Consider the following 13,336-nt stretch of genomic DNA (forward strand, 5'->3'; position numbering starts at 1 on the left):
TAACCCAAGTTCGGTTAAGGCTGACAGTTGATCACGTTAAATTCCGTAAGCATTTTTGTATACCTGTTTCATGGAAGCGTATATTACAATCAGGGAACCAAATCACAAAACGTAAGTCGCAATAACTTTTACTAAACGTATGGCAGGACACGTTCTATAGATCACGTAAGACTAGTTTTAATTATATACTGCCTTTCATATGGACCATGCATGCTACAGCAATTGTAATGATGACTGCGAAGTCATATAGTCAAGTGACTATCAGATAACAACATAAATATGAGGTTCTATATTTAATATAGGCATACTAGCTATGTTGTGCAACTATCAAGAAAGAACTGCCTGCTCAGACCTTGCCGGCTGATATATACAAGAATAGTTGTAGTCTGCTTCACATAATGTAATGAGTATTAAGACATAATGGAACAGCAATTATTGGTCCTATTGCAAATCAATACTATGAAAACATTGATATCAATACCGCGAGACTATTTTGCGCATTGTTTTATAGTGTGTAATTCTACACTTCATTTACATAACTTCCGCTCCGTATATAACTTAACATTTTAAGAACATTTACACTTTATGTAATGGAACTCTGACATCGCATGTTCTGAAATAATAGATGGTATAAATAGTGTGTTTATTAGGATAGGGTCGGTGATAGAAAGGAGGCACAGTGTTTTATCAAGAAAAAAAGAACGCATAAAATTTAATGAAGCGAATACATTTCAAATATATATCCTGTTCTATTTCTTTGTGGTGAAAATGTTTTTGGAATACATTGCGTATGAAGATTTCAATTTATCATTATATAAGTGATTCTCAATATTGAAAAGGAAATGGCGTGACTTAAACACTCGGAAATAGTAACAACAATCGTTTACCTGAGCTGGTATCGATCTTCTCGTGTGGTGTAAGAATGATTGAGTAAATGAAGTGCACGTTAAAATAACACCATTTAACATAAACAAATAATGCACATTACAACTGCTCAATCATCATTAATCGGAGACATGATGTGGATATTATACTTGCTAAAGGTATGTGAAACGTTTTATTTTATTTTATTTATTTTACAATTTCGATTTTAATTGTGGTCAATAGAAGCACCCAACATACAATATAATACAATATAACATCTTTATTTTCATTCATGTCATACATTTTTGTACATACATGACTACATTAACATATAAAGGGCCAATGTCAGAAATTGTGTTTTCATATTTAAAATCTCGAGTTTCCATATTTTAATGACATAATATACACTTAACATCTACCAGTGGTAAAGATACAATTAAAACTTTAGATGTTTCTGTAATAATGTAATATAACCGAACTAGAAGTGAATATAATGGGACGTTTTGAAATCGAAACGGGTCGTGGCACATGTATATTTGCTTAACCAACATCGCCATCGAATATTAACTTAATCATCTATCTCACATGTATATTTGCTTAACCAACATCGCCATCGAATATTAACTTAATCATCTATCTCACATGTATATTTGCTTAACCAACATCGCCATCGAATATTAACTTAATCATCTATCTCACATGTATATTTGCTTAACCAACATCGCCATCGAATATTAACTTAATCATCTATCTCACATGTATATTTGCTTAACCAACATCGCCATCGAATATTAACTTAATCATCTATCTCACATGTATATTTGCTTAACCAACATCGCCATCGAATATTAACTTAATCATCTATCTCAATTAATATATTTTCGATTATCCATTACTCATATGAATGCAAAAATACAAATTATAGAGTAGACTATGTGTCAGAAATTGTGACTTTATACTTCAAAATAGGAGCTACGAGTAAGGTAAATAAAATCATTTATGATGTTCATAACCATCCTCATATTATTTGAATCACTGAACTGCAAAAATGATACTAAGTTAATATATGTTTAAGATCGTAATATTGTAGCGATTTGATATAAGTTCATAATTTGTGTGTGTGTGTGTTTTTTTATAAAAGTACATAAACTATAACAACTTTATAAACTGTGTACTTAATAAAAACATAAATATATGTAACAATTGTATACTTTGTTTTTACATAGTGTAACTGTGTAAAAGATACAATACAATAATTTTGTTACTAGCTATATCAAAAATCAACTTAAATATTTATCATAGTAAGATTGAAAGGAATTGTTTAACTACTAAACATGTTAATTTATATTCTCACATTATGTCTACTTACTTAATATATAAAGAGTGTTCTCTTCTGTTCTGTCCTGTAACCATCTAAGGAATGAATTGCGGGGTTGATGTCATTATCGGGGTATGAACGCAATTGGGTTGGTCAATGTGTGTGGAGTCCGAAGGACTCCACGCGTACTTTGACCAACCCAATTGCGTTCATATCCCCGATAATGACATCAACCCCGCAATTCATTCCTTATATTTACACCAATAAGTCATTATTTCATTCAAGAATTGTTAAAAATCTACTTCATTTCATTTAAGAAAACCTTTCAGTAATTCGTTCTTTCCCATTCTGTAAATAGAACGACCCGACTATAACCGGAAACATTTTTTTCAAATGACGTCACAATAACGCGGGAAAAGATCAACCACTTGAAATCACTTTAAGAAGTAAAAACACTTCTGGCACCAATTTATTTAAAATATAATAAAGTAACACTTTCTAAAATGTTGATCTATATTTTACGGGACCTGCTGGCACAATACAACCAATAACAAGATCAATAGCTTTCATGTACATGTATGTTCAGTATCAGTAACACTATCATAAAACACTGTGAACATTTCGGAATACATGTATATTGTTATGCTATGAATTACGATCCGAACATATCAGAAGATGTTGCGTTCATCGATTGAAGAACGCAATATTGCCTAAAGGCAGTTCATTTAAGGAGTGGAAGTTGAGGTGTAAATATTACCATGTGGCAGGGTCAGGGATGATTTTTTAGATAGAAACATACATAATACATATGTATTATCCTATACTACTACTACTACTACTACTACTACTACTACTACTACTACTACTACTACTACTACTACTACTACTACTACTACTACTACTACTACTACTACTACTACTACTACTACTACTACTACTACTACTACTACTACTACGACGACGACGACGACGACGACGACGACGACGACTACTACTACTACTACTACTACTACTACTACTACTACTACTACTACTACTACTACTACTACTACTACTACTACTACTACTACTACTACTACTACTACTACTACTACTACTACTACTACTACTACTACTACTACTACTACTACTACTTCATTACTACATTACTACTACTACTACTACTACTACTACTACTACTACTACTACTACTACTACTACTACTACTACTACTACTACTACTACTACTACTACGACTACGACGACGACGACGACGACGACGACTACTACTACTACTACTACTACTACTACTACTACTACTACTACTACTAAAGACGTCTTGATCAACTGTAATTATACTGAAAACTAACCATTAGAAACTCGTCTTTATAAAATTAATTCTCCATTTTCAGCGTTGACGTGAATTAAGGGAAAGATAAAACGAATTTCATAAGTATCCTTCCTAAGAAAAAAAGGTTATTTTAAAAAACGGATAAGGCTGAAACACGAGTGGACGACCATATCCATTCATCCAAGGATGTCACGCCTGAATCGTCTGTATGAGTATGTGGAACGGAAGATTGGATCAGTGTTTGCCCGCTATGGTCGATTTGTCGCTCGCTATCCCTGGCAAGTAATCATTGTAACCCTTCTTGTGAACGGTGGTCTTGGAATTGGGATGCTCAAGTTGCAGTCGGATATCAACGCACAAAATGTCTATCTACCACAAGGTAATGTCATCGCGTCCTATATTGGCGTTTAGTTAAACACTTAGCCATTCGTTTATTAATGCTCAAAATGTCTATATTTCACAAGGTAATGTCATTGAGTCATATATTGGCGCCTAATTAAACACCTTGCCATTCCGGTATCAAAGCTAAAAGCTAATCAACCACAAGGTAATGCCATCGCGTCCTATATTTGCGTTTAGTTAAACACTTGGCCATTCGTTTTGTCTCAGGAAAGTCCGATATCAATGCTTAAAATGTCTATATATATATATATATATATATATATATATATATATATATATATATATATATATATATATATATATATATATATATATATATATAATACACCAGAATGCACCATTTTAGAATACAAATGATCAAACATTAATGGAGGAGTTTTCCAAACTCCAAATACCTCATTTATACCCTATTTTTCGATTCCTTGGGGAGGGGAACGCGTCCGTAATTATGCCCCCAACATAATCCCCATCTTACGTCCAGGATTCGCCATTGCAATGGAACGAGGGTAAAATGCTCTATCCAAACAGCCGAACAAGTGTCAAACTATATTGGGATAAATCTGCAAGTTACTATAGGTTATTAACTATAATAAAATGAGGACAAAATCGTTAACTGTGTGCAGGCACGCGGTCTCGTGAAGACCAGGCAGTGATGGAAGATACATTTCCCGATCTGGGTGGCCGAAACTACCACAGTCTCCAAGACTTTTTTCCTTTGCTCGATCAATACTGGGCTCGAGTCATAGTTAGAGGCACTACCGGTAACCTGTTGTCCCGGACATCGTTGGAGGAGGTTAGCGGCCTAAACACACTGGTACAAGCTGTCTCCGTTACGGATGGCGATGGAAATATTTTCACGGTTAGTTTTGGCTTTGATATAAAGCCTCATTAGCAACAGTAATGGGCATCCCATGATACTCATAATCATTTTGAAATGTTTATGTTATGCCTGAAATATGTATGTTAGGGACAAAAACACTCTGGCAGCTGCTTTCAGATATTAAGGTTTTCATTGACACAAATCATCCATGTAGCGGTTATTTGTTTCTATTTGATTCTATCATTATCACTGATAACATTGTATTGGCATGTCACATAGTTTCAATTTTATTTTTGTTGAAATGTATTGGCTTTGGTTTTAAACATATTTAGAAATAGCGAAAAAGATCAAGATTCGAAATAGGGATATGATAGTTAGGTTTAGTCAACTCAACTGTTTTAAATTAAATATTCTCCTCAAACATAGTATTTAGAAATGATTTTCCCGTTTTTGTTTAGTTTTCAGATCTATGTGCAAGAGCATACGGCGCATGCGCAGTTGATGGGTCAATATTTTGGGATGCAGAATTCTTGTCGGCAGTTGATGCTGGAACAGTATCATACCCAGCTTTTACATCCGCAACTGTTGGCTCTATTAATTATGCTTCGCAAATCGGTGGTAAGCAAGAACATGGGTTTGCATTAAAAATAGAAAATCTGCATCTAATAAAAAAGATATACATGTTACATATGTTTAACCCTTTCTGGTTTATTCATGTGTTTTGTTACACCTGAATGCACTTAATTATTGTTGGTATTGTTTGCTTTAAATTACTTCGGAGTAGGTATTTATTATGCTATGAATCGCATCGACCATTTCCCTTTCAGTCATGTATTTGAAAGAGGATATAATGCATACTGTTCAAACGGTATATATGTTTTACTAGGGGCGACGTCCTTTGATTCGAGCGGACACCTCACAAAGATGGAATACATTCGCCTGAACTATGCATTTCGAACAGACACGGGGCAAAAAGAAATTGTTAAGAAATGGGTAAGCCTTTATTTTCAGTTTAAACATTCTTTATTTTAAATTATCATTTACACACAGTTTTAACAACAAAACAAAGAATAAGCATTGGAAAACAAGTTACTAAAATATAAATTCCTTTCCTAAAAGTTATTTAGTTCAATAAACTTATAATGTTCAAATCCGATGAAGATGCTTAAGATAAAACACATGATATATTTGCTAGTATACTGCTAAGCCTTTAATATTGTAATGCTTAAGTTTTAACTATCAAACAAACCAAACCTTTACAGATTTCAAGATAATGTTTATTAAACTTTATTTCGATATTTATTGAGCGAATCGGTACAAATGTCGAATGTATTGGATATGTAATCTACAATATACATTTACAGTACTAATTTAGACAAGCACATTGCTGGAGTTTAAAGTACGCACAATTCAGTTGAAATTCTCTCTTATTTCAGATGGATGCATTTGCAAGAAAGTTGTCTAGTTTTAGCAACGACAAGCTTGAGATTGCATACGGTCATTTTTTGTCCTTAGACGAGGAACTGGACAAAGCCGTCAACGGAGACATTGCCCTCTTTTCGTTAACAATCACTTTCATGATCACTTATGCATGTATTGCTACGTTTTCATTCAGGTAATAGTGCATCGCATGTGTTTAACTATCTGTAACACATTATGTAAACTACATTTTCTGAATCGATCTTTCTTCAGAACCATGTTAACTTATGGAAATAACAATTGTTTTTCAATGTCGGTAGTGTTCTCTCGAAATCAAAATACTGTTCAGATCATTATCATTATTATTGAAACGCAATATTCCTTAGGTATTTGCCATGTTTTTACAAGTAAAAGAGTCTTTTTCATACGAACCTACTGTCGAGTTTTCAATTATTTGATAACAACTATGGTCGTGCATTAAAATTTTAACAGTGAAGTAAAAATGATATTCGCTGTTTGAAACAGTGAAGGACATTTTGACAGTTTTCGCTATTTTGAAATTTTAGCCATCTTTCAATTCATAATTAAACGTCAGCGCACTCATGGCTGGTCTCAAATTTCCTTAATGACGTTGCGTTTGGATACTATTTGGCGCTCTTGTCTGAAAAAAATACAACAACTGATCATTTTATGTACTTTAAGGCATATCATAAAAAATGTTGGTTTCAGTGTAAGATTGTCCTCGTGAACACCCAAGGTACATATTTCACTCGTGGCTTCCCCACTCGTGAAATATAGCTTACACTGAAACAAACAATTATTCTATATGTTTTTCTTCCAAAAGAGACTCCGTTAGCCAGCGATCAATGCTAGGATTTGCCGGCATTCTAGCTGCTGGACTTGCTATTATCGCAAGTTTTGGACTCTGCTCTGCCATCGGAGTGGACTTCGTCAGTATTGTTGGCGTTGTACCTTTTCTTGTTATTGGTAAGTGCGTTTTGGTAACGAATATCTCTTCTACCGCGTCATTCAAGATTAAACAAATTGTTTAAATTTATTTGCTCTCAAAACGTTTTGCGTGATTACAACGTGGTTCTACCAATTTATTCAATAAAGGTTTAAATATCCGTCAGATTATATAATTATCAAATTGTACTTATACACATTTTAAATTGTTTAAGTAAAAATACAATAACATATATCGAAATAAGCATGAGGAGATTATAACTATAGTTTAATTACTCGAATTTATTCTAAATAATTTTAATATGTTTTTCTTAAGTCTATAGCCTTAAATACATACATCGCTAGTTTTCAATTTGCATAAATATTTTGAGGGGTATTTTTTTTTTACAAATTTAATCAAATTTGGTTGTTTATAAAAATACCTATACTTGTATAGAGTTTACATTCAAGTTAGGATAGTTATTTTTTGGTACAACACTTCCTGTCAATGCCTTCTATTATATATCAAGTTTTATTTGAATCCATCAAGTACATTCTTAGACATGGACAAAAACCCATCATAGAAAGATAACAGGTTAAGGGGAGATAACTAGATACAAATGATACTCATCTTCGAGCTCATTACACAAATGACATTTTCTTTCTGTTTTTAATGGTGTACACATATGTGAATTAATTTCATATTCGATAGTTCATTCGTAAACAATATCAAATTATAATCACATAAGCTGCAAACTTGGTGAATTTGAATACAAAATATATCTGTAAAAATATATCAATATATCAATGAACTTCAGAAATATATTCATACCAAACAAAAACGAAGTAACACTCATTGATTGATAATAATAATAATAATAATAAACATAATAATAATAATAATAATAATAATAATAATAATATTTTTTTTAAATTTCATAGGATTCACTTAGATAATAAAGTTCAAGTTTTAAGTTTCATAGGATTAACAAGTAAACAATGAAGAAATGTAGCTTAAAATACAGTTATAATGTTTACTACTTTTAAAATCATTACAAAATATTGCTATCCCAGGGATCGGTATAGACGACATGTTCATCCTGCTCTCTGGACTTTCGGGTGCACAGGGGGAGAACACTGTTGAGAACAAGATAGCGGAAACCCTGAGGTCCTCGGGGGTTGGGATCACAATTACATCAATCACTGACCTTTTAGCCTTCATGGCCGGGGCCGGATCCAACTTCATAGCTGTCAGAAACTTCTGTATATATACAGGTTTGAAGACAATTTAGTTAAATAATACAATTCTCTCAGTAAATTTTATTCGGTAACAATTAATGAATAGTTGTAAAAAATATAAACATGTATAATCTTTCCTTTGTTAAACACGTTTTAATAATGATATTCTACGTTTTAACTGAAGAGAACTTAAGTATGACCTATTCGTATCATTGTTGTTTAGTGGTTACATAATACCTTATACCCGAATATGGTTGATAAATATGAAAATTGTCGTAGCCCATGTGTGCCTATCGTCGCCTCTTTGGGTACACATCAAAATTTTACTTGATGAAAACAATATCGTTTTATATATAAGTCGGTTAATCATTTTATCATTTCTTCTACAATGAGAAGTAAAATCAGGGTCTTGCTTATTACTTAACAATACATGTGTCTACCTACAGGTGTTGCCGTAGTATTCTGCTACATTAACAACATCACTCTCTTTGCTGCCTGCTTGACAATCAATGAACATCGAGTGGAACAGAACAGACATTTCATCACGTGCAGGCGCGTGAAACCAAAAGAAGTTCTAAAAATAGAAGGAAAATCCAAGTTCTTCGCCTTCTGTTGTGGCGGTACCCCTCCTAAAAATAGGAAAGATGCAGAAAGTATTTTAGACAAATTTCCCCGTTGGTTGTTTCCAAAAATAGTTCTTAAGCTCCCATTCAAAATAATTATAATCGTATTATTTCTTGGCTATTTGGCAGCTGGTATTTACGGTTGTGTTTATTTGAAACAAGGACTTGATCTATCCCAATTGGTTCAAGACGACTCCTATTTTTACAAGTATTCAATTTGGTTTGAAACACATTTCAGTAGACAATCTCCAGTAGCTTTTGCTACGACCAATGACTATACTTACAGTGATCAAAAGACGAAGAACCAAATCGATGATGTTATAAAGACAGCTCAAGACAACGAGTATTTTGACGACACTTTTGAACATAACTGGCTGAATACCTACATGGCAAGTACATACTACGATGGATCTAGTGAATCAAACTTCATTGTTGGCTTCAAAAGTTTCATAAGTAACAGCAGTTATGCTAGATTTGAAAACGATGTGGTGATTGATTCTAGCGAGACGAAAATTACAGCGTCCAAGTTCTATGTGTTAAGTAGTGACTTGTCAGACAGCCAAGAGGAGGGCAAAATGATGCTCAAGGCTCGCGAAATTGCAGACAACGCTCAATTTCAATGCATTGCGTCGTCGCCAGGTTTTGTCGCATTTGAGCAGTATGTGCGCATTCTAGGACAAACGTTGCAATCAGTTGGGATTGCCCTCGCCGCTGTTTTTGTTGTAACGTGTATCTTTATGCCACACCCTGTATTGATAGTGTTTGTTACTCTTGCCGTTACAATGATTATGGTTGGCGTCTTTGGCTATATGCTATACATTGACGTTGCGTTAAGCGCCATAACTATGATTCATTTAATCATGAGTATAGGTTTCTCCATAGATTTCACAGCCCACATTTGCCACGGGTATATGATATCAACGGGAGCAAGCAGGGACGAAAGGGTTAAGCTGGCTTTTGACCACACAGGTGCGCCCATATTTCATGGTGCAATGTCGTCGCTAATAGGTGTTGTTGTACTTTTCGGTGCCAAGTCCTACATATTCAAAACATTTGCAGCTGTAATGTCTTTTGTCCTCCTCTTTGGTATCGCGCATGCCCTATTACTACTTCCGGTGATTTTATCATGGCTAGGGCCAGGGAGACTTACAGAAGCAAATGCATCAAAAGCGAGCTTATCAAATGGTCATACTAACAAAGCAATGGAAGACACTGAATTATCAACTAAGGGAAATAAAAATGGAAGTTTTCAGACAGATCCAATGACAGGAAGCCCAAAGAGATCAAGCGTTTCCCCGATGCAAGATGACCTACTAGATTTTAACAAGCACAGCTCCCCCTATCACCTTGAACATCAGAAAGGAGGCGACTGGGACTGGAAGAAAGAAAAAGACTCGTGATGAATGTTAATATAAGAAATGTTTCATTGTTTTGGTTTCGTCTGTTTGAAAAAAAACAACAACCTAAAATAAATTGTACACTATTTTGGGACAGCCCTCGTACATTATATAACGAGGTTGTTATTGGTTTTGTTAAATATACGTTTTCATTTACTTGTTGTGAAGTTTGCTTTAACTTGTACTTTACTTTTCTTAATTAAGAAATTACTTTGCTGTTTTATATTTTAATGTATTTTTTTCTTTCATGTAATATATATATATATATATATATATATATATATATATATATATATATATATATATATATATATTGACGACGCTCAATTACAATGCATGGCGTCGTCGCCAGGTTTTATCGCATTTGAGCAGTATATGCGCATTCTAGGACAAACGTTGCAATCAGTTGGGATTGCCCTCGCCGCTGTTTTTGTTGTAACATGTATCTTTATGCCACGCCCTGTATTGATAGTGTTTGTTACTCTTGCCGTTACAATGATTATGGTTGGCGTCTTTGGCTATATGCTATACACTGACGTTGCGTTAAGCGCCATAACTATGATTCATTTAATCATGAGTATAGGTTTCTCCATAGATTTCACACCACACATTTGTCACGGGTATATGATATCAACGGGAGCATGCATGGACGAAAGGGTTAAGCTAGCTTTTGACCACACAGGTGCGCCCATATTTCATGGTGTAATGTCGTCGCTAATAGGTGTTGTTGTACTTTTCGGTGCCAAGTCCTACATATTCAAAACATTTGCAGCTGTAATGTCTTTTGTCCTCCTCTTTGGTATCGCGCATGCCCTATTACTACTTCCGGTGATTTAATCATGGCTAGGGCCAGGGAGACTTACAGAAGCAAATGCATCAAAAGCGAGCTTATCAAATGGTCATACTAACAAAGCAATGGAAGACACTGAATTATCAACTAAGGGAAATAAAAATGGAAGTTTTCAGACAGATCCAATGACAGGAAGCCCAAAGAGATCAAGCGTTTCCCCGATGCAAGATGACCTATAGATTTTAACAAGCACAGCTCCCCCTATCACCTTGAACATCAGAAAGGAGGCGACTGGGACTGGAAAAAAGAAAAAGACTCGTGATGAATGTTAATATAAGAAATGTTTCATTGTTTTGGTTTCGTCTGTTTGAAAAAACAACAACCTAAAATAAATTGTACATTATTTTGGGACAGCCCTCGTACATTATATAACGAGGTTGTTATTGTTTTTGTTGAATATACGTTTAAATTTACTTGTCGTGAAGTTTGCTATAACTTGGAACTATACTTTTCTTATTTAAGAAATTACTATGCTGTTTTATATTTTAATGTATTTTTTTCTTTCATGTAATATATATATATATATTGTTTGCTCTTACGTCTGTCTTCTTTCATAGGCTGTGTTTACATTGGAATTGCGTTATATGTGCGAACATATCTTCCATTCCAACTTATTTCATAGTTACCTTCAGTGCTTTGATTACGTGTCAATTTTTTACTCTTTGTGATAATTTCATTCGTTAAATTGTTATTTTATGATAGTTATGAAGCACTAGCTAGAGCGTTTACATGCAAAACGTTTGACCTTACTAAACGTTTAAATTATAATGAAAACTAAATCATACGAATTCTGCAGAAGGAGGAAACCGGATGCCGGCATTTACTTGAAACGCTACGGAGTATGATCCCTTCCTTTAAAAAAGAAATGGGTGAACCCACATCTGCATGATATGTTTTTACTTGCTTAAATCTTGCATATTAAACGGTCTAGTCTCATACTCTGGAAATAACTGTCGTTGCTTGTAACTACAAACTATCCACTATTCCTAATGCACTCGATATATGTTAAAGGGATTTTTCAACGATTATTTCGGCGGAGGTGACCCGCGCTGCAATTTCTGCATTGCGCAAATTACAAATGAGATTTTTAAGCATACAAAGCTTCAAAGACAGCACCAGAAGAGAAATATTGCAGCAAACAGCGCACGTCTGTTACGACTGGCCATCACATTGTAGATCACTACCATGTTCATGTTAAGGCCCAAATATTGTTAATATGTATATGAATACATTAAGATAGTGATTGAACATATTGGCCTACAAGTTTGTTCAATGCGGATTATAGTAAACATTATTTTTAAAAGTATGTGTGTTTAGACTAAATAAAGTAAAAGCATAGGCTGACCTGAAAAAGTGTGTTATGTATAGTTCGGTTTGTTTGGTGTCAGATCAGCTATATACATTTGAAAGCACCTACGCTTCACGGCTTTCATTACTGAATTCTACTTTTATGGATAAAGACTAATCAGTAACTTGCAGATACTCATTTGAACAGAATTTATATATCCAAGCCTAAAAGTATTCAATTTTCATAACACTTCGAACAAATTGGGCATTTCCTCGTATATTTTTAGATAAATATTAATATATTTTGTGTAAACTATAAACATGGCCCTATAGGTCCGTGCTGTTAATAGCGTTGCTCTAATTTGAACTCTTGATGATGTTTCATCATAGTAACAAGCAATCTTTCACACTTCTCACGTGTTTTTGGTCGAGTTTAATCGTGAATGTCATAGTTGCACTCTCAAAGATTAACCGTTTTGACAACTTCTTTATTTTTTGTCTTAGAATGAGCCAATTCTCCGTAAATATCTGCAAAACAGTGATATAAGACTGTTGACAAAAGATCAGATCACAGATTTTCATATATCCGTTCGAAAATTAATGTTTTATGGCTAAAAGCGTTACTAACGGTTTATGAAAAATGCATAAAACATCAGTTTTTGAACTTAAATATGAAAATCTGCGATCTGATCTTTTGTCAGCAGTCATTGGTTTCCATGCATTTTCGCATAAATTGTCTCTTTCCAAGACAAAAAATACAAAAGATGTCAAAAAATTCAATATGTGAGAGTGCAGCTTTAATCGTAAAACGTGAACGAATCCGTTTAAAAACAACAATCCGA

The 13,336-nt window shown here is 34.1% G+C and overlaps 1 protein-coding gene across 1 annotated transcript; it reads left to right on the top strand.

Annotated features, from left to right (window-relative positions):
* Window positions 1–592: 592 nt before the first annotated feature.
* LOC128218802 (patched domain-containing protein 3-like) lies at window positions 593–10,582 on the top strand. The gene is made up of 9 exons (XM_052926499.1): window positions 593–1,043; window positions 3,574–3,891; window positions 4,538–4,773; window positions 5,193–5,352; window positions 5,621–5,727; window positions 6,171–6,349; window positions 6,998–7,140; window positions 8,173–8,373; window positions 8,784–10,582. The coding sequence occupies exons 2-9, from the start codon at window positions 3,699–3,701 to the stop codon at window positions 10,358–10,360; spliced, it is 2,796 nt and encodes a 931-aa protein (XP_052782459.1). The 5' UTR covers window positions 593–1,043; window positions 3,574–3,698; the 3' UTR covers window positions 10,361–10,582.
* The last annotated feature ends 2,754 nt before the right edge of the window (window positions 10,583–13,336 follow it).

The sequence above is a fragment of the Mya arenaria genome, chromosome 15 (genome assembly GCF_026914265.1).
Source record: "Mya arenaria isolate MELC-2E11 chromosome 15, ASM2691426v1".
NCBI classification, from domain to species: Eukaryota; Metazoa; Mollusca; class Bivalvia; order Myida; family Myidae; genus Mya; species Mya arenaria.